This window comes from Melitaea cinxia, chromosome 20, assembly GCF_905220565.1.
Source record: "Melitaea cinxia chromosome 20, ilMelCinx1.1, whole genome shotgun sequence".
Lineage (NCBI taxonomy): Eukaryota > Metazoa > Arthropoda > Insecta > Lepidoptera > Nymphalidae > Melitaea > Melitaea cinxia.
Window position 1 is genome coordinate 2,549,067 of NC_059413.1, and position 23,580 is coordinate 2,572,646.

General features: G+C 33.3%; 2 protein-coding genes across 3 annotated transcripts in view; one reads left to right on the plus strand and one right to left on the minus strand.

Annotated features, from left to right (window-relative positions):
• Positions 1-4,148: 4,148 nt before the first annotated feature.
• LOC123663195 lies at positions 4,149-23,138 on the minus strand. Of its 2 annotated transcripts, none has more exons than XM_045597892.1 (3): positions 23,006-23,138; positions 6,974-7,205; positions 4,149-4,332 (listed from the first exon to the last, which is right to left on the minus strand). In XM_045597892.1, exons 1-3 carry the CDS (start codon positions 23,102-23,104, stop codon positions 4,172-4,174), a joined length of 492 nt encoding a protein of 163 aa, XP_045453848.1. In that variant the 5' UTR covers positions 23,105-23,138; the 3' UTR covers positions 4,149-4,171. The 2 variants fall into 2 exon arrangements, with proteins under 2 accessions (XP_045453848.1, XP_045453849.1); XM_045597893.1 differs by lacking the exon at positions 23,006-23,138 and adding an exon at positions 7,882-7,944.
• Positions 14,577-23,580, plus strand: part of LOC123663193 (cytosolic 10-formyltetrahydrofolate dehydrogenase) — a 28,847-nt gene continuing 19,843 nt past the window's right edge. The window contains exons 1-3 of the mRNA XM_045597890.1: positions 14,577-14,603; positions 15,767-15,908; positions 21,381-21,478. Of these exons, the coding sequence (XP_045453846.1) occupies positions 14,577-14,603; positions 15,767-15,908; positions 21,381-21,478 (267 nt within the window). The remainder of the gene's footprint in view (positions 14,604-15,766; positions 15,909-21,380; positions 21,479-23,580) is intronic.

Here is a 23,580-nt window from a genome sequence, read left to right on the forward strand (position 1 = left end):
TGTGATAACGTCAGGTACTTTATCCTCGTGAGACGTTCATTCATCAACCAAATACGTATTTTTTCTTCTTTGTCTGACAAACCGATTTAGCCTGTAAAAGCTTAATTTTCATGTGTGGCGGATAACATTTTAACTACAAATAGCGATTGCTACCAGTGTCTATGATAACAACCGGGGACGATAGCTTTATTTGTAGACCAAGATACGGTGAGAGAATCGCAAGAATACCCAACCGGATCAGAAACAAATATTTGTACAAATACGAATATCAACGTGGGGAATCGAACCCGTCACCCCCAGCGTTTAGGTAATTAACCACACCAAAAATGTCTTATCGCCTTGTTTCTCCTATATTTGTATTTTCCTCTTTAATTCTGTATTAGTTTGTTTAAGCCCTTGTATTCCATCATTAGCAAAAAACACATTATGACTGTATTAAAAATTTAAGTCTTTCCAGATTCAAGATAATATTTTAATCTGCCAAACATCAGATCACAACAGTTATCATTTTGACAAAACTTGATAACACCGAATCATAGACGCCGTAGATTCAATGTTAAGATAAAAATATTATCATATAATCCCTATTTTTGTTCCTGTATATTTTTGCAATTATTTCCAGAATTGCAGACGATACAGACGTGATTTTAATACCGATAAGCTTTTGAAAAAATTGTTTATTTGTCTCAAAAAAAAAAACAACAAAATTTTACTATTTATATTTTGTATTTAGCGTTATAATAGAACAGATTTGTTATCTAGATATATATTTATCTTATAATCCCTATTTTTGTTCCCATACATTTTCACAATTATTTCCAAAACTACATATGCTACAGGGATGATTCTAACACCGATAAGCTTTTGAAAAAATTGTCTATTTGTCTCATAAAATCAAAATTCTTCTATCATTATTTTGTATTTCTCGTTACGAAATAATAGATAATAAACGTTAAGAGAGATAGAATTATGATTTGTTATCTCGTCAAAAAAATCATAATCCCTATTTTTGTTCATATACTTTAACTCAAATTCTCAACTCAAAACGAAATTATTCTTTCACCGATAAGTTATTGACAAAAAGTTTTATATTTTAGCCATAAGTTAAATCATAATTTATTTTATTTTATAATTATATGTATCAAATTAGAAGAATTAGAAAGAATTAGCAAGTTGAAGTGGCAGTGGGCTGGCCATCTGTGTCGCACCGATGGTCGTTAGAGTAGACGGGTCCTGAAGTGGAGACCGCGTCTTGGCAAACGCAGTGTGGGACGTCCTCCGGCCCGTTGGACCGACGATCTACGTAAGATTGCCAGTGTAGACTGGATGAGGATTGCGGAAAACCGGGATGTTGGCGCGAACTTGGGGAGGCCTATGTCCAGCAGTGGACTGCAATAGGCTTAGCAGACTAACTGCTGACTGATGTATCAAATTGTAAAGGCTTATCGTTATACAAATAAGATTAAAAAATGTGTACAAGGTAGTTTAGAATGGGTTTTAGCTCAATTATAACAATAGCTTTGTGTGATAAAGCGTTAGTGATAACTTCTTATCAATTATTCAAAATGGAAATATAATTTTCAAAAACGATTCTTTTCAATTTAAACATTTTTGTCAAAAACTTAAACCTTAGTAACTGATATCCTTATGAGCATTAACTTGTACCTATTTATAAGGGTTTCAATTAATTTTTTAAATTGGATTGTAAAAAACTAATTACCAAACCTCGCCGTTCTGGAATTGGTGGTTATCCCGGAACCTGGTGGTTATCCCGCCATCGGTCGCCTTTTTAAGTTCTAAGGTAGTAACGGAACTGTGTTATCCCTTAGTCGCCTTTTACGACACTCACAGGAAGAGAGGGGGTGGCTATATTCTTTAATGCAGTAACCACACAGCATATTCTTCGATTTCAATTTTAATGAATTCGTACTATACAGTAGTACACCTTCAGTTACCCAGTTACTAACTTTTAGCTGAATATTCATTTCAAAAGGTTTTTTATTTAAATATGCCATAAAACTCAATTAAAATTTATCTTAGAAAAATATATAGCAACTTTGTTTTCAATAGACATTGCTATTGTAGTGAAACAGAACAGTCACGTCAAACGTCAATGATAAACGCAAATAAAAGTTATAACGTTGTTTTGTACTCAAATACTTCAAAACCTCCACTTGTCCACTTTTAATTTTTACCCCTATTTGGTTTGTCTTGGTAGAATGCGAAAGCTACACCATGGCGTCCTCACTAAGGTGCCGCCGGAAAACAGATAGGGTTTTGGTGGATAGTCTGGCAGTCGGCTGGGAGCTCCACACCCTATCGCATTCGGGCGGCCGGGTTGATGCGTAAATTGCATTTACATATAATTATAGCGTAGCACGTTGAAGCAACAATTTAAAATGGCAGTTGCTTATCTCACCAAATTTGATCAAACTGGCGCTCGAGTAAATGGATCACAGGACAGAATATTTTATTATAGACTCTTAAAAGCACGAAGAGTATCGTAAAAGAAGAGAAGAGTCGAATAGAAAAGGTGTTCGGAAAATTATCACCACGATTTAGATTACTCCGAAAAATAATATTACTTGACTTATCGAACGCGCAGGTAATTCACTGCGTTTATTTATTTACATAATTATTTTTTAAAAAAAAGCACGAACTCAAACCACCCGGAACCTTCGACTCTGAACATAAAAACACCGGTAACATTATTACTGGAGTTTGGAGAATTTATATGCCAAACGATACGATATGCCCAAAATTAGATAAAAATTCGAAAAATCTAGTGATTTCGCGAAGAAGCAAAACTGGAACTTGCAGATTACTTTATGTTCCTACGAGAAAAAGTTCCTTGTTCCAAAATGATTAGGTACTAATAAGTCAAAAAAAAAAAAAAAATAGAGACTTCAAAAAAATTAAGTATTCTTACCGAATGATAATTGATTGTCATTAGGATTTTACTTTATTTATGTCTGTACTACTAAATTAGAGCCGGAAGTCGATTTATTAATAAATAATAATTATTTTGTTGCCAGTAAGCTGTGTGGTTACGGCAGTAAAGAATATAGTCACGCCCTCTCTTCCCGTGGGTGTCGTAAGAGGCGACTAAGGGATAATACAGCTTCGCTACTACTTTGAAATTTAAAAAGCCGACCGATGGCGGGATAACCATCCAACTGGATCTTCCATCAATCTGGCTTTGAAATACACAGACCGAAGACGGGCAGTAGTGTCTTCGATGCGACAAAGCCAGAATTGCGGTCACCAATCCGCCTACTCAGCGTGGTGACCATGGGCAAAACACATGAGTTCACGCCATTTTTGACGCAAACTTGTGGATGCCTATGTCCAGCAGTGGACTGCGATAGGCTGAACTGATGATGATAATGATGACTGCAGAAAAAGATTTGTAGCGTAATCTATTTAAGTTAATAAAAGGTATCGCCAAAATGTATGCACGCACATAGCTTCCGAGCGACTGCATTAAACTGGATATTTCTTTTATTTTGCGTTAAATAGTGTCAGGAGCAGGTTAGAATAAAAGATTACTTAAACAAAAATCGATACATTGAATGAGTGAAGTTCGCCAGATCAGCCAGTGAAATATGTTTTCTCCTGATATTTTCTCGAAAAATTTATGTGTTTCGGCCTCAATTAAAGCTGAATTGATTAATTGATTAAGATTGAGTACGTAAAAATTTGACTATCTCGGCATGCAGCTTAAAGATTAGATTAGTTTTACAATCGTTGGACTTTTCACAATTTCTTTTTAAATATTTCGTAAAATGACGATTTTAAAGGACTTGTTAAGCCCAATTCAACATATTTGATTTGATGTGGTTTGTTAATTTGATGTATTTTGAGATAGTTCTCTTACCAAATCTAGTCAAAAAGTTTCCTTTTCGTTTATGATGATGATGATTCCAGTTTTTGAGTTTATATAATATATAAGCTTTATTTGTTGGATATCGTCACACGTCAGAAAGACAAAAACAGCGTATGTAAACGTTTACATAATAACTGTTATAAATAATTTCGGATTGATTCGAAGAAATCTCTTTTAGAATAAAAATCATTCTTGCCATCATGTACTTAAGAACTATGTAGGTTTGCTTAACAAGTTTAAAGTGCAATAAACGAATATTATATTTTGGCAGTATTGTAGTATTTATTATATCATAAACTTATTTTCTATACTGGTATGTCTAGAATGTTCTCGATGACTCCTTAAACTTTGACTATTAAGTTTTTCTCTCCGCAGCGCTTGGGATCGAGCACGTCTGCGGCCAACTGATGATTTCATACGGGCATGTCTTCGATTGTCTGTTATACCTACACAAATCAAAATCAAAATTTACTTCGAGTACGCTTAAAAAGCAGTTTTTAATCGTCATTTTACGGGTATGAAAACATTCCGAAGTAGCTTCACATCGACTACAATTCATTCTTCTTCATTCTTCAGAGAAGAATCGGCGTGAAAATCGGTGTCCTTAAAAGAACTGTCAAACATTATAAATTTAGTTATGTGTTGCATGAAATACAGCGTTACCGACTAAACCCACACACTCATAATCTTGAACTATTATATTATTTTAAACACAAACGAAAATTTTTTTTTGTCGATATTAAAATCGTATGTGTGATTTTTATCAGATATTAGAATGTCGCCGGTAGAGGTAGGATCAGCAGGATATATTTATAAATAAATAAATAAATAAACGCTTAATACTCAACGGCTCCCAGTAGGATTTACTCCTGTGTCGGGGGTCCAGAAACACACACAATACACAAGCACAAACGCCCAGACCACGACAAACATCTATATGGCCAATATAAATAATATCTGTCGTGACCGGGGATCGAACCCGTGACCGCCAGCGCAACAGTCAGTACTGTGACTGCTGCGTCAATGTGTCGTCAAATATATTATGTTTAAGCTCTGGATTAGCCCGACTGGGGAAGTTTTTCGACCTTACAGATTATATTATGTCAGCTAAATAATCCTTCTCTCAAGCGGAGTTGTGTTTCTGTGGTGAGTAAGGTATCCGAAGCTCCTGGGGGATTGGGGGTAAGTTCGGCAATGCCCTTACGATGTTTCCGGTGTTGCAGGCGTTTGTAAGCTACGGTAATCGCTTAATATCAGGTGACCCGTACGCTTGTTTGTCGACTTAGTGTACCGCTAAAAAAAAACGAACAAGTGAAAAGCAAAGTAAAACGATGCACACGTTAAATCTCGAAAGCTCGGTGTCTTAGCAACATTCGTCTGATTTAACCACGTCTTACATCAGCTAAGCGATTAGAAAGGCATGGAGATTATGAAATATATCAGTCAATACACTGCTTCTTATACCCCACATGTCTCATGTTTACATAATTTTTTCAATTAAAATTGTTATGAAATATAAGAGGTAGGATTAAAATGGATTAAATCCGTTAAAACACTAAGTTCACGTCAAACGTTAAGGATATATGAGATACACAATAGGTGAGTCGATGTTTCTTACACTTTTACGCTAATATTTGTGAGTGTTATAAAATACACTGTGTATTGAATATTAGGTAACTAATATAAAATAAATGTAACTTTACACAAATTTGTTAAAGAATTTATACATATATCGATATATATATACATATATATATATATATATATATATATATATATATATATATATATATATATATATATATTCTTTTTTATTTATATGTACACATATAAAAATGAATGTTGATAAGTGCAAAACTCGAGAATGGCTCGACTACTTCGGCTCACTTATGTTTTTATATGTTCGTTAAGGCTTACGGAAGGTATTAATATTTAAAAAAAATAAAAAAAATTATTGTTACAATTAACTTTTGACAAAATGAAGTTAGTCTGGGCAGCTAGTATATATATAAAATCATTTGCTCTTCGTGTGTCTCGCTAAAACTCTAGAACGGCTGGACCCATTAGGCTAATTTTGATCTTGAAATATTTGTGGAATTTCAGAAGGTTTAAAAGAGAGATTTTGATATATTCGGTGAGAAATATAAATGATAAGAAAAAACTTAAAAACAATAATTTCATTTTACAATACAAAATATTCCTAGTTATGAATAATATGATGCAATTAGTCAAAAAATATATTCATTTTGGTTTTCAAATATTTTTATGTGCGTTCAGAAAGTCTTTTGTTTATATTTGTTCCAAATATATGTAGATGATACGAAGTCCACCGGGTAATCTTCTATAAAATAATTTTTACATATAGATATACCTTTTATTATTTTAGATTTATTAGGTAATTTAAAATCAAACGCATAGAGTTGAATTCGATACGATTTCATTATTATCTATAGAACAGTAACTCCATGTCTAGTCGATGTATTAACATGAAACCATAACTGTTCGAATAGAAAGAAGGTCTCACAGACAATATGGAGTGAAAATCAAAGCCAATTTCGTAGTAGCGATTTGCGTGAAGCTAGAACAAACACAAACAGATAAACTGACAAAAATTATAATTTTGGGTTCTATTTTTCCCATAACGTGCAATCTTTTTACTTTCTCCTATATAGTCTCCTATGTACTGATATGTACATACATCGGCGGATTACAATTTATTATAAGTACTTATATTAATTGTTGCTATGCCCAGTACCTACTTTATTACAGTAGAAAGTAGTAGGTACGTTGATAATTATTCATTTATGCCCAATACTTTTAAAATTACTGGACCAAAGTGTAACATCTAATCAACGAACATGGAAACATAGTTTTTATTAACGAACGATTGATGGTTTTATGTAAACTAAACATTGCATATAATTAGTCACTTTACACTTTTGACTATGGGCAAAACACATGAGTTCACGCCATTTTTGGTGCGAACTTGTGGAGGCCTATGTACAGCAGTGGACTGCGATAGGCTGATGCGTGTGCGTGTGTGAGTCACTTTACAAAATTACAGAATATGATAGTAAAATAACTAACGTTTCAGTCTCGTGAGGTCAGATGCTATGTCAGAGTCATCTTCTGCAATATCTTCTAGTCCACTGGATTCTTGGCTGGATTTCATCATTTCATTGTATAATTCTACATAATCATGTCCAAATTTAGCTTCTTTCAATATTTGACCAAAATTCTTCCTTGTTGAGAATCCCAAAGATTTCGACAAAGGTATTTTGTCAAACTCATCCAAGGACATTTTTTCCGATATGACATTCTGAAAAGGTAATACGCTTGAAATCTAAATTAAAATGCATGTTAGATGATAATCTCTATAATATATATTAAGAAGCTCTTCACTAAGTTGTTTCTAACTAACGTTCATAATTTAAGTTACTGACAAGGAGGTAAAACAGCAGCTTAGACTTGCTCAACTCATAAACTGCAGATTTCAAGTTTATAGGTTGCGAATAGATAGTCTGAGAGATAATATGAAGTTTAATGGTAAAATTGAAAAATGTATCAAAAACCTTTACCAGTTTGGTATACATCAGAACGCTTCATCAGCAATTGATGAAACGGGCATTAATATTTATTTGACATTAGTAGTTGATTCGGGTTTTTAGTTGGTATATTATATATAATTAACATAAAATTTACACAACATAATAACATAACATAACATAACAATACACTTTATTGTACACCAAAACAGTAATAATACATATTATGGACTTAAACAGAGTATCATCAGGCACAAAGGGCGGCCTTATCGCTAAAAAGCATAATATCACAGAACAATCACAACACAAAAAGGTAAATTAACGACATCGTTAACACATACCGAAATATAATCATAGTAAATCGAATTTTAAATTAATATTGAAAATACACGTATTCAAATGCATTGAACACCACATCGGAAACTTAAGAGTTACGTTGAAGGATGATACCTCAAGCACTGTAAAAATGATTACGAGAACTACCCAAACGGCTCCCATCACGACTGTTAAACATTTGCCTTAGTTCGGAAATAAGATGATGACATGTCTTCCACCAACTCTTTATCGTGAGTAATTTGATCTAGCCTTACTAATCTTCTCATTGTCTAAAGAACAATAGAGTAAGCAAACATGGATACCTGTAAACACTATTCTTTTTGAAATAAAATATTTATATTCTTCGAAATTGTATTTCATCAGAATTGTATTTTAATTTAGCGAATTTTACGAACTTTCTACTCAAATATATCGTTTTTTTTTCTTTCTGTGTTGTACAAATCTCGTCCTAACAATAGCAAATAAATAAATAATTAACCAATTTGGTGCAACCGTTTAGATATTTCGCCCATAAATACATTTCGGCGAAACATTTTTACTTATGTGTGATATTAATTTTGCAGTCCCTTATCATAATATACAATATAAAGTCGGCTTTATCATGCCGTATTGACAAATACCCCTTCTTGTTTATATGAGGACAAATGATACTTATTCCGCTACTTGCATCCCCACGGGTTAGTGATAATGATATGAGTATATGTACATGCTTTAAAATTTCTTTTTAATATTTTGGGTGCTTCAGGATCATCCCTTTACTAGCGATCATAAGAGTTCATACATTAAATTTGTCTCATAATTTATTTCAACTCGATCGTCTTTTCGACTATTAGAATACTAGCTGTGCCCCGCGATTTCACTCACATTGTTATATAACCTATAGCCTTCCTAGGGAAATGGACTATGTAACACAAAAATAATGTTTGAATTCGGACAAATGCTTCCTGAGATTAACGCGTTCAATCAAACTCATCAGCTTTATGATATTAGTATAGATTTTTGTAACCGTAGAAAAAGATATACCTATAATCTTAGAATTTGTACTCATAGTATTGGCGTACAGGGTTTTGTATTTTTTATCGAAAGTTATTTATATTAATCAATACTCATACAATGATAGAATTCGCGTCATGATATAAATTCTTCTTATTCTTTGGTATAGGCTGTGTGGTTACGGCATTAAAGAATATAGCCACTCCCTCTCTTCCCGTGGGTGTCGTAAGAGGCGACTAAGGGATAACACAGTTCCACTACAGCCTTGGAACTTAAAAAGCCGGCCGATGGCGGGATAACCAACTACTGGCTTTGAAATCCACAGACCGAAGACGGGCAGCAGCGTCTTCGGTGCGACAGAGCCAGCCCTGCGGTCACCAACCCGCCTGTCAAGCGTGGTGACTGTGGGCACAACATATGAGCTCACGCCATTCTTGACTCGAGCTTGTGGAGGCCTATGTCCAGTAGTGGACTGCAAATAGGCTGATGTGATTCTTTGATATAATGGCTTCTAATAGTGCCAAGACGGCACAAATGATTTCGCCAATATCACGTAGAATGGAGAATACACGAAGGAGATCGTCTAGTTCAAGCTTCGTTTAGCTATAAAAAAAGTGTGTTTGTCAGCTCCGACAGACAACTGGAGTTTACTCCTTCAGATCGACTGTCTGAATAGGCACAAAAAGGTTTACCAGTTTACCATGAAAAAGATTAATACGATATCAAATGGTAAATAAACAAATTAAATAACGACATCTATGGTGTTAGTAGAAAACGTCGTCGTCTATCAGAATCCTATCGGGTTCCGATAGATGGCGTTACGAGAAACGTAAGAGGTCATTCGTTCAGTAGATTTTACTCCTTGTACTCGAATTTATTTCATACCAGGGGCCTTTTATGAAAATCGATTCTGAGGGATTAAACTCCAACAAATTCTAATAAAAAAAAAAAAATCTAAATTGCGGTAATTTACACCTCATGTTAGGTTAATACAATCATAAAATTATATTTATGACATCACAAAGAATATTTACAACTTAACTTTTGCGAGGCCATCGTACAGAGGATAAAGGAGTTTAGGGCAACTGAAAAGGATATGGGAAGCTGCATCGTCGACGAGGCCACATTCACACAAAAAGTGGTTTCATAACCTGATTATTGCCAGATGAGTCGGAGTGCTCGAACGGCCAAGACGTAAAGGATAGATAGTAGATGTTGCCTACGATATAATTTAAAACAATTAATTTCGTTTATAGTTTCCCATTTCCCCCAAAACTGTGGGTATATAAATAATTAATTTTGACACCAGCTGTAATTATTAAAGTTTACTTTTACACAGTATAAATAATTCGTTAAATATGTACCTATTCCTTTTCCAGTACCTTTGATTTTAGACAAATAAATATTATTTCCGAAAATTCTTAAATACGTGTGAAAACTGGATAAGAAAAAATGAAGGTGAATATTGGTACTTATGACAATAATAACACAAAAAGGTATATTTTTTAATTTTTTCACGTAAGTATTTTTATCATGCAATTAGGTTTTGTACTTTTATATTGATGGTTATTATTCGTTATAAGTTATTATAGTCGCATTCTAAAGACATAAAAAATTGGCGTGCGTGTAAAAATTAAATGTGATAAATTTTTATATAGTTCTGATATTCAAGTAGTGTTGTATTCCTGTGCTAAGGTTGCCTGAGCTCCTGGGGCTCCTGGGCAAAGCGCTTGCAAGAATCGCAAGCATAATACCTATATAGACTGCGGTATGCGCTCAAAATCAGACGTACCGTACGCGTTTTGTCACCTTTGTAATATCGATAAATAAAAACTTTCCACCATCTAAATAATAGTGAAACAACGCATTGTTTATGGTATTAATTTTCCAATTACTTGGACAAATTGTTAAAGATATGCTAAAGACGATTGTTCAAAACTTTCAAAATGTAAAACTGCCTCTAACATTTCACAATTAATAATACAACAAGCTCGTCTCTCAGTAATTGTCACGAAACATCTGATGATAGCGATTCGTCGAATAAACATTATTTCATATTTATCGCGGGGTCAAGTGGCCGGCGCAATGCGGCTCACGAACACGCTCCGAACCGCCTCGATCCGGTTATGTTCAAACAATCATTGCTTATTAATATTTATTGGCAAACATCTAATTTTGGAGTAAGACTGAGGTACTTCCCCAGACGGGCTATTCCAGATTTTGAGCACAACATTTGTGCTGTGGCTCAGTCCCTTCAGTACTTAATAGTATAATATTGGATAATTTTTCAAAATTTTCCCGATCCGTTCACACGAATCAATACTATGCTCCACACTCTATAATTCAGTGGTAAAAATAACCTATTGTAGGTGTATACCTTGCGACCAACCCTTTAAACTAAGACAAAGCCGAGACTCAAGTTAAAGATAGTCTTATATTATTATATCTTTACAAATTTCCTTTATTATTTATTATTAATAAATATGTATGCACCATAATTATTAAGTAAATAAACAAAAAATGTTACTGTTTTTTTTATTTGAAAAAATACTTTTACGATTATCATCATCTTATCGATTTGTTTTTAAACAAATAACAGAACAGATATTAAATTATTGTAATGACTATCTAAATTTGCAAACTCTTGTAATAAGCGAATAACCAGCTTAAACCAATTCATTGAGTGTTTGTTCGAATTATCAGTTGATGTGTTATTTTGCCGAAAGATTAATAACCAATGAATGATATATACGAGTAATATGACGTAAATTAAAAGTTTACTGAATACCTTAAAAATATATCATAAGTATTAATATATCATATTAATTCATAACCAAATGTATCTCTGTACATAGTGATTAATGTTTTTCACTACATTTGATGAACAAATTTTCTTTATTATTTATTAATTTTTTTATTTCAATTGTGTTTTTTTTTTGGAAATCATATTTAAATACGAATTACATATTGATAAAATAAGAATAATATCTATTTTTTTTATCTTACCGATATAATAATAAAAAATATGAACTGGTTATTTAAATAAAAAATCACGAGTGCAATTAGAAAAAAAAAAAAAGAAAAAGTAATCGAACTCGAGACATGTGGGTTTGAACCAGGGTTTTCTAGTTGGCCGATTTCCCAATTTTTCCCTTTTTTAGAAATTTACCTTCGTATTTTAATAACATTGTAGCATTTTATCACTGCCAGAAAACACGCACAAAATGACATTTTCTAAAAATTAATCATAGCCTGATCGATTTATCGCCTTCGAAACCCCTTGCATACTAAATTATATGAAAATCGTTGGCGTCGTTTCCGAGATTCAGATTATATATACAAGAATCAACAGATAAAAAAAGAACAAAATTAGTGAGTATTAATCAGTTATATATTTATAATAGCTGCATTTTAGTATGTAAAATTTTAAATAGAAATACACACAAATTAAACAGAGTATAACACTTATTCGTCTGTTCCCTTATACGATGCCTTACGCAGTTCACTACTGGACATAGGCCTCCACAAGTTCACGCCAAAAATGGCGTGAACTTGTGTTTTGCCCATAGTCACCACGCTGGGCAGGTGGGTTGGTGATCGCAGGGCTGGCTTTGTCGCACCGAAGACGCTGCTGCCCGTCTTCGGCCTGTGTATTTCAAAGCCAGCAGTTGGATAGTTATCCCGCCATCGGTCGGCTTTTTAAGTTCCAAGGTAGTAGTGGAACTGTGTTATCCCTTAGTCGCCTCTTACGACTACCACGGGAAGAGAGGGGGTGGCTATATTTTTTTCAAAAAATTGTTTGAGGCAATTTGCGCTTTTCACAAAACTGGCTTTAAATGTACGCGCTTCTTTGTCTGAAATCATTTTGCGATTAGATAAATAGACGAAAATAAGTAAATCAAATATGCATGCTCATAACTTCCGCATGACTGCACTAAATTTGATTTTTGCAGTCGTAATTGTCAGAACGAGATTTTTGTAAAACTAAAATTTTGATATATTTACGAAAAAAAGGTGATACGAAGTTTGCCGGTGCAGCTAGTGATAAAATATTTTCTTGTTGTCCTATCTGGCTTTCTCACTACAAAATAGAATTGGTATAAAGCGACTATTATCGTGAACACGAAGGGCTAACTCAAAAACTACTCATTAGATCTGGTGCAAATTTAAAATATAACTTTTTTTTAAGTGGGGAAAATCCTCATAGACACTGTTCGATGCGGGGGCACCGGAGTGGTGTGTCAGACTCCTACTGACTAAAAACCACCACGTGTGAGCAGACCTCCGCCTGAGTGGGGCGAGATGGGGTCGCGTTAGCATGTACCAGCTCGCCCCGGCAGTTGGCCCGAATAAAAACCTCCGGGCCCGGTCACATAGCAGGGCGGCACCCACAAGACACCCTCATTTGCTCTAGTTGTTTGTGGGTTGATTCTCGCTCCGAGTGTGGGTGCTTTAAAAAAATACATACCAATAATACAGACATTAAGTTGCCAGCCATGTCTGTATGTCAACCATGTGTGTATGTTATACATACACAAATGAGTGTGTATATTTATTTATTCTTTTAATATTATTTTAAACTAAACTGAACAATCCTGTCTAATAACAAACGTCCCATTGTTGGAGGACCCTCTGCCGATTCTATATTAATAGAAAATAGACCTATTGTTGGTCTGCACTTTATAATTTTATTTGTTATTTATTCAAACTTTATTCCACATTTGAATGGCTTAAGGAATATAACAATATCCTAACTATCCTATACTAATAGTGATTTCTTACACGCAACCCGTAACAACAGAAAAAACATTGATGAAATAAGATTCAAAATAATTAAATAAATATGTTTAAAAGCCTTAGGTTTAAACTACTGCTGAATGATATAGCACAAACGTAAGTTCAAACATAAATTATTCATATGTTAATAAATTAATGTAAATTACACACAGAGTAGAGATGTGATCGAACCTACAACCCCCGCACCAAAAAGCAGTGTCACAGTAAACTGTGCCAACGGGCTAGTTACTAGTCACAAATTACAATGACCTATATGTAATTAAATCTAACTTAGGTACTCCTTAGCTCTGAATAATGCAAAGTCAATGTATTTGAATAATACCTTACAATAATAATTAATAAATAATTAATAAATAAATTAAACTAATTATGACTATTTAGATCTTAATGGATCGTGACTATTAAGGGTTCAAATGAACCAACTTACTGACATTACACTCTAAGCGTAATGTATTTCGCTGGTAACCGCAAGTATTAGGTGAGTTCTTATGTACATTCAGTTTCATTAAAGGTAGGGCACAGCAGGACATATCCTGCTCAAAATCTGGAGCAATTGTCTAGAGAAGTCCGTCAACCTTACAGGAGATCACAGCTAAATAATATTGCTCACAAGCAGTGTTGTGCTGCTGTGGTGAGTAAAGTGTCCAAAGCTCCTGGTGAGAGATAGAGTCGGCAACGTGCTTAGCGTAGCGTTCATAGGCTACGGTAATCGCTTACCATCGGGTCACCCGTTAGCTTGTTTGCCGACATCGTCGTATGAAAACAATAAAAACTTTAATAAACTAACCGATTTTTTTTACTTTATAGTTGTTTTAAGCGTGTATAATTTATATTTTTATTTTTAATAGTGAATAAGTTTGTCGGATGATAAGAAGTAGCAAGGTCGAGGTGAAGAAGATGTTCGTTTATATAGGATCAAGTCATCGAATATCAAGTTAGACGGTTAGCGCTCAACGGCCTGACTAGTCGTGATCTGACTCGTACATAATAACTTACTCCGAAAGTTTTGAAATAACAAAATGCCGCCTGTTGCTGTTCCCGATGAGGTAATTTTTTTTTTACTTTTTATTAATCTCATATATTTTTTATAAAAAAAATATCTTTTATTTGCTTTCATAATAAAATATTTTCACATCAATTTTCTGTACAAGTTAATTTAGTAATTTAGAATGTGAGTTTGAATGTAGATTTATTATAACTAGTGATTGAGCTATGTAGGTCAGCAGTATTTCGTAATAACTAGCTATACTACCGGCTCCCTTTGTACGGTATATTTAGCTATTTTGAAAAAAAAATTGTGCTAAAGTACTTCGAATTAATTTATATGCTATTCGAATATTCTGAGTTCTGTGAGTCTGTCAAATTACATCTAAATTACTAAAAATAAACCATTTTGGGCACGAAATAATTGCAGACGTTATTTACGTAGTATTTTTATTTTATCTTTTATTAAATAAACACTATTACTTTTTTAAATGACTTAAAAAAAAAGGAAGAGGTTACTCAATTCGACCGTATATTTTTTTTATGTATGTTCGGGGATAACTACGTCGTTTATGAACCGATTTTGATAATTCTTTTTTGTTGGAAAGGAGATATCATAAGTGTGGTACCATAATAAGGAAACCAGGATCTGATGATGGATGCCAGAGAAATCGAGGGAAACGTTTTTACTAGGTGTACCGATTTGGATGATTTTTAATTTAATCGAAAGCCGGTGTTTATCATGTGGTCACATTTAAATTTCATCGAGATCTTTGGTAATGCGTATTTAAATGACTATTTTTTCGTCTACCTACGTTGTACCTATTATTTATCGATGTAATTGAAGTCGGTTTTTTTTTCGTTTGCCAGCAAACACAATTATGTAGCTATTTTTTTTAATTGTTTCCTTTTCTCTCTTTTATGCATGAATTATTGTTATTTTATATTGAATTACATTTTTTGTAATATTTGGTGAGTATGAAAGTTTTAACTTTTGCGGTTTGTGTAATGCGTCAAATTAATATTTTTCCTTCTAAATATCATTGCCAAATACTTAGTCTTAGTACAATGAAAGACAGTCTGTCCTACGACTTTCATGCAAATTTACACATACACACAAGAAATCATTTGTTTGCATTGTTGTATATCACTGATAAAAAATAAGTGACCTTCACATCTGCAACTTAAATTGTATTCAATTTAATATTTGTCGGATTTGTTCTAGACTCCGAAGAAACGTCTTCGCGTGGCGATTATAGGACAGAGTACATTTGCTGCGGAAGTTTTCAAGGTGTTACAGAAAAATGGACATGAAGTGGTCGGTGTGTTCACTGTTCTAGACAAGGGGAACAGGGAAGATCCTTTAGGTAAGACATTACTTTATAATTTACTAGATGCGCCTGGCGTCCATCCGAGTAACAGTGTTTCATTATAATCAGTTCAGTAGTTTTTGAGTGACAGAGTAACAAACATACACACAACATACAAACATATAAACTGAAGTAGGGCACAGCAGGAATTTCTTGCTCAAAATATGAAGCAGCCCGGCTGGGGAAGTACCTCGACCTTACAGAAGACCACAGCTAAATAATACTGCTTTCAAGCAGTATTGTGTTCCTGTTGATGAGTAAGGTGACCAGAATTCCCGGGGGGATTGGGGATTGGGTCGGCAACGCGCTTGCGATGCTTCTGGTGTTGCAGGCGTCTATAAGCTACGGTAATCTCTTACCATCAGGTGAGCCGTACGCTTGTTTGCCGAACTAGTGATATAAAAAAATACATCCATCATCACGAACTTTCGTATATTATTTAATAGGATTATTAGTACAAAGGTATATCCATTCTTAGTACTAATTTAAAAAGTGACATCCCAGTAATGTGATGTAGCGAGCTTAACTCGCGCCTGGGGAACAATACCTTTTTAACCCCCCCCCCCCCCATTCGAAAACCATAAAATATGTGCGGCAATTTTTTTTTGTTTTGAGGAACATTTGGCGCCCCTTTGTTTGTAGCGCCCGCGGCATGTTACCCCCCCTCGCATCGCCACTGCAACATCCAAATGCTTTTAGTTGCCCGTTTTCTTTTGTATACATAATGCAATTTTTAATGTTCATTCGCGTTCTCTTTCTAGGCAAGCTTTAAAAATATTTTTATACTATATTGTCAATATGCACTAATATATATTATCAAAATACATTAACAAAATCCGGCGCCTCGTCTTTCTGTACGCGATTAGTTTTAAAACAACTTAATAGATTTTCATGCTATTATAAGTAGTGGACAGAGTGATTCGTGAGGATATGTGTATATATGTGTATAGTAATTGACGATTTTGTATAATTTTATAATTTATATAAAAAAAATAGTTGCAATATGACGATATTTGCTTCAAAGGATGTGAAATCGACGCGGGTTGCTAAAATATACATATACGTCCACGGAGAATAAAACGATAATTACAAAAATGTCACTTTTAAATTTAAAAAAAAATACTGGACGCAAGCTTCTGATTGACAGCTTTAAAAAAGGTTATTTTTTGTAAGCTAAAAGTGATTTAATGGTACATGTCTGATTATCAAAATACAGATAATGTTACATTAAAATTTTATATTCGTAATTTAAGGCTTGTGTTAAATGTATGAATACTATAAATTATAACATTTTGTAACTTCGTGACACTCGATGACCCGGTGAACTTCGTATCATCTACATATGTTTGTGAAAAATATGGACAAAACACTTTCTGAACGCACCTATATAAATATTTGACAACCAAGTGACAATTTTTTTAACAAAAGACATTTCGTATTGGAAAATTAAATTGTTGTTTTTAGTATTTTCCATTACATAATTTTTATTTTTTTCACCGTTTAAACCTTTCCTGAACTTCCACAAATAATTCAAGAACAAAATTAGTGAAATCGGTCCATCCATTCCAGAGTTTTAGCGAGATAATCGAACAACAATTGCTATATATATATATATATAAATGAATCGTAAAATGTGTTAGTAAGCGTATAACTCAACAACGCCTGGACCAATTTTACCAATTCTTTTTTGGAACGAAGTTCCTTACGGCATGCTTGACATTTGGCTGGGCGACCGAACTGAAAAAAATTTGATACTAAAACCGTAAGAAAAATATATAACGGAAGTGACGTATTATCAGTCACACGACTGTATAATATGACGTTTGTAAAACCGTTACTAGTAAACTTTATATAACTGTATATTACTAGTAAACTTTTTTTAAATTAATTATTTATGTAATTTCATAATGTCGACAAAAATAAATAAAGACCCATGTTTTTTTTATTTCACTTAATAGTTTGAATTATTATTATTATTATTTTGTTTGATTTATTTAATTTTACGGTATTTGTTATTTTCTAAAATACAAAATTTTCTAAATACTTTTATGTACTTAATTAAAAACCAATCAACAAAATTAAATAAAAAATATATAAGAAATTCAACATTTTTTTTCAAATTGTGTTGCTTCTATACTATCCGAAGGAACTTCGTTCCTACCTGGTGTCCCATGACACAACATAATTTTTATATTTTTAAATGTTTGTTGAAGTCCAAGGATGGTTTTTACGTCGAGAAAAATTCGAATAATTTCCGCGAAAACCCTAAAAACAAGCCCATTTCTTTTTCCCATACAAACGTTTTCTAACTAAAATGTAGAGTCAATTTGAGCATAATTGATATTCAATAAAGTTCATGTTAAATAATACATTAGGGCGCATTTTACGTAAGTTATTAATGATTAAATTGATCTTATTCGTAGACCGTATTTTAATTTAATTTGCATACAGTAAAAATGGTATTAACTAGCTATTTCACATTACTTATTATATTGTTACGGGGGCGCTAACAATGGAAAATTCTCGTTTTTAAACTATCGACTTCAATTTACATCAACAAGTCAATACTTAAGTATAATACGTATTATTATGGATAACTCAAAAATCACAAACGCCTTAAAAAAATAACATTTTTCGACTTAAAAAAAACCAACAACTTCTTTTTGAACTCGATTAAATAATATAAATTTAGAAAAACACCGAACCGGTTTCTCGGAACTCCGTTAATCACGAAACATTCGATAATTCGATAGTTTACGTAATAGTTTTTACATCACATAGTGATTTTATAAAGACTATTTGCGACGACTCAATACATATTTAAATTACTAGTCTTTGTTTCATCGTAGCAATTTGTTCTATAAGGAAATTAACTTCCTATGTCGGATATTTTAACATGATTAATCAATTATAATATGTGCGATGTGGTATGCACTTCAGCCTTTTATATAGGCCTCTAGGTATAGGCCTCTTTCCCCATGTGGGAGAAGGAGCAGAGCTTATTCGATCACGTTGCTCCAATGCGGGTTGGCGGATATATTCCCTACTATGAGTAGCGATCGCTATCAGGTGTACATACATGATAACAACCGGGACCGACGGCTTAACGTGCTCTCCGAAGCAGGATGTAGACATCCACAAGGACTAACAACCAGACCGGAAATAAATATTTGTATAAACACAAATATCAATTCCGAGCGGGAATCGAACCCGCGACCGTTTAGGCGCCGCTTACATGGAACACGCACCATTACACCAGAGCGATTGGATGTGATATAAATTCAATATTATTTATTAAAAAAGACCAACATACTAGCTCATTTTAAAATAAAACGAATGGATTGATTTTTTTATAATTTTATCAAATAATATACCTACGCTTTATATACTGCGTAAAAACGGCTTTGTTATGATTTCACAACAATTTTTATAGATTACATAATAACTTCACGCCTCAATAGTGTGACAAGACATCACATTGCTAATTAAAAAATTCTGACCTTCACCTAAACCTTCGATCGCATAGAGACAATTGGCTGAAGATGTTTGTTTCGTAATCGCAAATGTACAGCAATTCTTCGATTAAGGCTGCGAAACTATGGCATAGCCTGCCTGGAAAAGTTAGGTTCATGAAGTTGGCACCCAGAATTATGAATTTACTTAATCGTTTGCTCGTTAAAATTTATGAAAAAAAGGATCAATAACATTTGTTTGCGCGTGTCCTCGTTTTTGAGAAAAATCAAAATCAAAATTGGGTGCAACAACGCCAGCACCCAAAAATGAAATCCACTTTTGGCTTAAAAATGGCAGTATTGAATATTTTTATTTATACATATCGACTGCGCATGACACGCGCAGATGGGACCCGAAAGAATTAATGAGCTATAATAACTCAATAATAAATTATTAATATTTTAATATTTTTTAACCGAGTTCCAAAAGGAGGAGGTTCTCAATTCGACTGTATTTTTTTTTAATGTATGTTACGTCAGAACTTTTGACCGGGTAGACCGATTTCGACAAATTTTGTTTTAATCGAAAGGTGGTGTGTGCCAATTGGTCCCATTTAAATTTATTTGAGATCTAACAACTATTTTTCGAGTTATATCTAATAATGCGTTTTTACTTGACGCTTTTTTCGTCGACCTACGTTGTATTATACCGCATAACTTTGTACTGGATATACCTATTTTGATAATTCTTTTTTTGTTGGAAAGGAGATATCCCTAGTTTGGTACCGTGATAAGGAAACCAGGATCTGATGATGGGATCCCAGAGAAATCGAGGGAAACTCTCGAAAATCCGTAATAACTTTTTACTGGGTGTACCGATTTTGATAATTTTTAATTTAATCGAAAGCTGATGTTTATCATGTGGTCACATATAAATTTTATCGAGATCTGATAACTACTTTTTGAGTAATCTTTGATAACGCGTAGTTGCTTGACTATTTTTTCGTCGATCTACGTTGCATTACTTGTCGATGTAATTGAAGTCGGTTTTTTTTTCGTTTGCGAGCAAACACAATTATTATCGGGAAATAATCAGTACGTTCCACTACGTGAATCCATATTGAATTAACGTTTTACTCCAACCCATCCTCTTTTTTTACTACGTAAAAGTGTTTGATTATATTTATGCAAGAAGTAATAAATAAAATAAATAAATAAATTTTCATAAATGTGAAAACATAATAGACAGACCAAAATTTTGGAAACAAACAAAACGTCATCAAACATCGTTCGTAACAATTACGTTTTTCGTTATTTACGAACCGTACGTATGGATTAGCCCTTAAATTGCATCAAAGCTATTACTGGAGTTACCGTGACTGGGATTTCGAAGTTTCCAATATTTAAAGGAAGTTGCAGAAGCCATTGTCGTGGGTGACTATTACCTGTCTCCTGTCAACACGACAAAATAACAATCACTGTGAGTTCCGTAGAATCAAAACTATAAACCGACTTTAAAAACGTAGAGGTTCTATGTTCCTCTGTATATTTTTTATCACAAAGAACCAAAAGTCACGAAAGGAACTTGTAACTAAAATTAAATTAGCTGTGTGGCTAACTCTTCCCGTAGGTGTCGTAAGAGGCAACTAAACGATAACACAGTTCCACTACCACCTTGAACTTATAAAGCCAATCCATGGCGGGATAACCATCGAACTGCTGGCTTTGGAGTACACAGGCCAGCCCTGCGTTCACCAACCTGCCTGCCCAGCGTGGTGACTATGGGCAACACACATGAGTTCACGCCGTTTTTAGCGTGAGCTTGTGGATGGCCATTTCCAGCAGTGGACTGCGTTAAGCTGAAGTGATAAGTGATAAACCAAAATTAATGTCTAAAAAAAAGGAAATGGAGCATCATTTATATGTATTTAGGTAGCGAGCCCAAAACTTAAGCGCAACCTTTTGCAGCTATTTAAAGCTAAAAGAAATATTTTTAAATAATACCATTTATTTACAGCGACTATTGCGGTAGAACACGGCATACCTGTGTTCAAATACAAGACATGGAGAATCAAGGGAAAAGCTATACCCGAAGTTCTAGAGGACTACAAATCGGTTAGTATTTTTTATTTATAGTGAAACACGTAAACTAATATCAAATCATTCGTTATTAAATTTTTCTTTTATAAATAATTCTTCTAGGAAACAGTTTGCTTCTTAAAAAACATTAATTTCAATGTGTCTAAATTTTAAAATCTAATTTAAAAAATTCTTAAAGATGGTTATAACCCCAAAGGATATTATGAAACATCTGAGAGCTTAACAAACTCTTATTATCTTACCAAGCAAAAATTTCACAACAACATGGATTAGAGTTAGTAAAACTGTATAGAACCCGCTTCCACCTGCACGAAACAGAGATACAAATTGTTGATATAATTTAAGGAATAAACGTACTAAAATATCATATAGCCTTCCTGACTTTAACAGCAGGAGAAATAGGCCCTTAGGACCTATTTCGTCCACTTAAGAAACAACATTTTTAGGTACCAGACCCTTTTAGATTTACAATTGCAAATAGAATAATAATATAGTTGGCCATAAATATAGTGGGATGGTGAAAAATAATAAATAATATATCAAAAAAATTATTCTGACGACCTAAGAAACAGCCCACTCGAGAAATACATCAACCTTACAGAGGGTTACATTTGGATAAAACTATTCTCATGTAGAGTTGTGGTGAGGTCGAGGATATTGCCATAGCTTATAGATGATTTCAACACCAGAAGTACCTCAGTGAAAAGTGTAAAAACTATCACCTACAAATCGCATGACTCTGAGTTCATATTGCTAAGTAACACGTATCAACATCGTCATTAATTATTACTATAAATCTGTATACGCGCCACTGCACTGTTGACCCCCGTATATCGCTGTGTGCCAAATTATATTAAGGCTAGTTACTGGTCTGAACTGGATATGTATTTAGTAAATAGCTGTCTATATTGATTAAGAGATTGTTATTTACAACCATACTGAATCATAATTATTCATTATTTCGAAATTTGTAATTATTTCAAAATTAGGTAGTTCGTAAATCGATTAAATATTGTGTCATAAATAAAGTTGATTTGATTTGATAAAATAATAAAAAATATTTGAGTGTCACATGATAAATATTTAAACAAAACAAATTGATTGTCACAGATTCCGTTTTTGCACGAACATGTTAGTTTCTTGTGTAAATGAAATAATTATGTAACGAAAAAAATTCCGTCTTCAATTACACTGACAAGTAATACAGCGTTATCAACGTTCGAAAAAAATAGTCAATTATATAGCGCGTATTTAACGCTCTATATATACTAATATTATAAAATTGAAGTTGCTTTTTTTTTTGTTTGTTTGATCGATCTAATCACATGAAAATAGGTTAGGTTAGTAGGTAGGAAATATTAGTTCACATTGAAAAAAACTCTTTTTGTGATAGATGGTCCACTCGCCGAGGATGCCTATACGTTATATAATGTTTTAGTACCTTTCTCTTCTCAAATGCATTATGCACGCAAATGAAACCGCGAGTCACATCTAATATTAAATGAATAACAAATAAGTCTTTAAAGTTTCTAGGAAACTTACAATCTTTACTGGTGACATAATGGCGGGAAATAGTTGCCTAGCATTTTTGCCCCCATTCCATTGAGACATAGTTTTTATCACGTACGGATCAATCTCCATCGTGTCTTTTCCATTCTACGTGACGATGGCGAAGTCATCCGTTCTATTTTGCAACTCACTATTGAAAATCATTAATTAAAATGAATAATAAGATGATTTTCATCATATTTTATAATAAATATTGACTTTTATTATTGTATACTATGTACAGTATTGTAAATTGTTTTAAAATGTAAAATAATGTGATATGAGGATTTGATATGATTTAAAAAGTTATATTTTTTACCTTTTTTTGTAAAAAATAATAATTCGAAACATTTAATCTAGAAAGATTTGGTTGTACCAAATAACAAAAATATTAACGTATTATCAGTAAAAGCAAACGTAATTCAAGTATTTATATTTATGTATTTCAAGTACTTGATATTAGCTAAGTGGTAATGTACTTTATGTACCTAATATATCTATTTAATGTACCTACTTTTACAAAAAATGTGTCGGCCCAAAAAAGGAATAAATATCTCAAAGACGTTTTA